The 3982-nt window shown below is 26.9% G+C and overlaps 1 protein-coding gene across 2 annotated transcripts; it reads right to left on the bottom strand.

Annotated features, from left to right (window-relative positions):
• Positions 1 to 499: 499 nt before the first annotated feature.
• LOC112773179 (uncharacterized) lies at positions 500 to 3277 on the bottom strand. Of its 2 annotated transcripts, none has more exons than XM_072225510.1 (3): positions 2980 to 3277; positions 2187 to 2316; positions 500 to 1229 (listed from the first exon to the last, which is right to left on the bottom strand). In XM_072225510.1, exons 1-3 carry the CDS (start codon positions 3230 to 3232, stop codon positions 515 to 517), a joined length of 1098 nt encoding a protein of 365 aa, XP_072081611.1. In that variant the 5' UTR covers positions 3233 to 3277; the 3' UTR covers positions 500 to 514. The 2 variants fall into 2 exon arrangements, with proteins under 2 accessions (XP_072081611.1, XP_025674023.2); XM_025818238.3 differs by having other exon boundaries at positions 2953 to 3270.
• Positions 3278 to 3982: the final 705 nt, after the last annotated feature.

Raw genomic sequence — 3982 nt, 5'->3', positions numbered from 1 at the left:
TTTGCTTTTTGTAATTATCATGTTGTGGTTAGTGATAAGGATATTAAATCGTGACCACAAACCTATGGTCATCCTTTTTACTAACTTTCACCATGACCATAATTTTTTTTTTTTCTGTAGTGAAGTATTAATTAAAAAAGGTCAATTGTAATATTTTTACTAGATTTTATTAAATTTTTAGAAGAATGTTAGTAAAACTCTTTAATAACATAGAATATATTTAATATTTGTTAAAATATTATTAATATATATAGATAATATTTTAATATTTTAATAACAATTTTTAAATATTAATAAAAGTAAAGTATGTAGCATGAAGTATCTAATAGTGATAAGAGTTTGTTAGCTAGCAAAATGAGATGGTTTATACTGGAACAGATACTTAGATTTGTCTTCAAGATCGAAAATACCTTAAGAATTTGTAATCGGTAAACTATTATGTAATTTATGAAAGAAATCTAATCTACATGCATATATTACTTCTATTATGTCGGAACGATAAATGAAGCATGGTCTAAAAGTTCCATGCAAGTTCATCCATATAGTTGATATCATGAGACATGAATTCAGAGTTAAGTACACTTTCCAGCAACCCAAAGTCAAAATTATTATTATTATTATCATTATTGGAGCCCTCCAAAGAAGCATTAGTATTCATCTCAATGATATTATTAGCTTCTCTGATCTCGTTATCATCATCATCAGCAGCATGTAGTGAATGTTGCATTCCTTGCCCTTCTTCCAATGTCTGAACTCTGAAATCTTCAGCATCATGATCAGTCCTTGAACTCCATAATAAGCTATTCTTAGATGGGATACTATTGGAGACATTACTATTAGTACTATTATTATTCTCTATTATTATTGATGGTTCATAATAAAAATCCGATGAGGTAACAATGCTAGACGGTGCTTGAACAACACTTGGTTGAGCCTGATTATTGGTAGGTAGTGAAGAAGAAGAAGAAGAAAGGCCTTGGCTAGTTTCAATAATGGGAGCATTATTATTAGCACTGTTTGGCATATTTGAAGTAATAATGAGAAAGGAATCATTATTATTGTTAGAGAAGTTTGATGATGATGAGGTTGTTCTCCTGTGAGAAGAGAGAAGAGTGTGTGTTTGTGGATCTAGGCCTTGAGATATGAGCTTCTTTTTAATGCAAGAGTTCCAGAAATTCTTGACCTCATTGTCTGTTCTACCAGGTAGGTGCTTCGCTATTTGAGCCCATCTGAAACAACACATAAACTTTTCTTTCACAAATACATTCATCATTATTTCTTGATTAATTATAGAACAAATTAAAGGGTTAAACACTAAATTGGATATCCCAAAATCTTGTAAGTTATCCAAAAGAAGAGTTAGGTACGCAGTAGTCTGATTTTATTAGTTATTTTTAATAATCATTCATGAAGGTAAAATAAAAATAGTTATTAAATATTATGTAATTAAATATACGTATAAAATTATTTTATATTAATAATATATTAAAATTAAATTCATAAAAAAAATTCAAACGATATGTATAAAAGATTTAACTCGAGAATTAATTATTTTTCTGTCAATATTAACTATTTTTTTAATTTTAAACTCTAAATTTTAAATGAAAATTTTAGATATAAATTCTAGAATCTTTCAAAATATAATAATTAAAAAGTAATTTTGCAATAAGAGAAAAAAATTAGTTAATATTAATTAACTAAAAGTTCATTTTTATATTTAAAAAATAAAATATGTGTCAAAACGGTCCAATCAGCATAGATTAAAAAATTTAGAATCACATACAACAATCGTTTGCATTATCTTTAAAAATTAGGATAAAGATTTATTTAATTGCATACCTGAGTTGATTTGCAAATATTTACATACTTAACCTAAGCAGCAATAGTTGAATAAATTTTCACGTACTTTTATTTAATTTTTTTAGTGCTTAGATTTAATGCATATTTTAATCAACACCAATTATTCAACGTGTATAAAAAATTAAAAATTACTTGTGAGAAAATGATATTAAAAAATAATTGACAATAATCTCATTAAATATGTTCTAAAAAAAGTTAGAAATATTTCTCTTTTCTGATCTATATAAATTTAGATATTGCGGCCGTAATTTTGTCGGGGTAGTCCCTTTTACTATTGTGGCATTTTGTTTGTGTGCTTCTAACTTTCTAAGTTTAGCCTTTATTACCTGTTTCCGAGAATTCTATGAATGTCAATTATGATCTGCTCTTCCTCTAAAGTGAAGGAGCCCCTCTTCAGATCTGGCCTCAGGTAATTTATCCATCTCAATCTGCAACTCTTTCCGCATCTTTGCAATCCTGCCCCAAAAAATAGAAAAATCACACACACAGCCCCCATATTATCTCTAATTTGATTTCTACTAGAGTTCTATATCTTTTTTGTCTCATACTATACACTAAATTAACACAAGAAAAATATTATAGATATAATATAATTTATTATTTTTAGTCAACGATTAGCTAATAATATTTAAAAGTATTAATTAAAAATATAATGTTACACTGCTGAACTAAAAATGTTAACCCGATAACTAAAAATATTAACCAATATAAACTAAAATTGTTAATCCTTAAAATTTTTTCTTAATACAAATATTTTTATTACTAAAGGACACATAAAATTTAAGCTCATGTAAATTTCATTTATTATCTAATGATAACAAGTGTATAAATATATCAACTTAGTATATATAACTATTATATTAAAAACTTTTTATTCTACTGCTTTTTCTTCCAAAACCCAAATTCCTATTGCATCTTTTCTTAAAAAATAAAAATTACTCCTATGATAGAGAAGCTCACTAAAAAAATTTATTAGCGAAAATGTTATCCTTTACTCAACTTGACTCTACTAAAATTTTTTTCCAACATTTACCCAGAATTTAATTGTTTATGCTTATATATATATAGGGAAGAGATCAGAGAATGAAATGCCTGCAAATTTAGGGACAGAACTCCAACTTTTGTGGCCATGAGTTGTGATATATCTGAGAAGCTTCTCATCTTCTTCAGGAGACCACAACCCTCTTTTGATCTTCTGTTTGGTGCAGCAACGATGCCCCATTTCTCTTTCTCTCTCTCTTCCAAAACCAGCACTAATAATGCTCTCAAGAGTGAATTGATACCAGCTTTTGAATTTGGAGGCACTCCATTTATAAATGGTAACCTTTGTTAAGTGACATAATACAAAATGGGTCCCACGCTGTTGGATCATGAGTGAGATAGACTGTGAGAGAAATAATGATGGTTACTATAGAGTGCATGACAAGTACTATATGCAATGGATTCTCTCTATCATTTGCCCAAATTGCAACACATAAAGTGTGTGCTAAGACTTTCAATTTTTATAAGTAATAGAAACCTTTTTATCTTTTTTCTTTTAAGATAATTCAACTTTTAACTAAAATAAATTATTTTTGGAATTTAAACTGACAGAAAAAGACATGTAATTATTTTTAAGTGTCTTCATAAATAGTTATATTTTTAACATATTCTTTCAAATAAAAATCTTTTTAAATTTGCATAAATAATTCTACAAATCTTCTATTTTTTTAATTTATTTGCTTTTTTTAAATAATAATAAGGATCAAATTCTAAATTTCTTTATCATAAAAGCTCCAGTATTCATTATGAAATTAAACTATTTTACTCAAAAATTTAAACCAATAAAAAAAAAGTACATCAATTAATATCAAACAAAAAAAAAAAAGGATTAGAAATCAAATTGGGTAGGAAGAAAAACTATTAGGTGTTCTAATATATACATGAGAAGAAAATTATTTATTTTTCTGTGTGGTAGGAAGAGAACAGTAAACGTAATAATCATGAGGGTATTTTCTTCTCCAATTTGTCTAGTTTGTTTAAGAATTTTATTAAAGTGGTGGGATCCCTTAGCTTGCTCAGAATAAAAGATATAAGAATGGGGTTTTTGTGAATAAAATAAACTACTCAATGGAAAAACATA

Source organism: Arachis hypogaea, chromosome 18 (genome assembly GCF_003086295.3).
Source record: "Arachis hypogaea cultivar Tifrunner chromosome 18, arahy.Tifrunner.gnm2.J5K5, whole genome shotgun sequence".
In the NCBI taxonomy this organism is placed as follows: Eukaryota; Viridiplantae; Streptophyta; class Magnoliopsida; order Fabales; family Fabaceae; genus Arachis; species Arachis hypogaea.
Note: the sequence above shows the minus strand (reverse complement) of the source record. Positions and strands in the feature narration are given on the sequence as shown.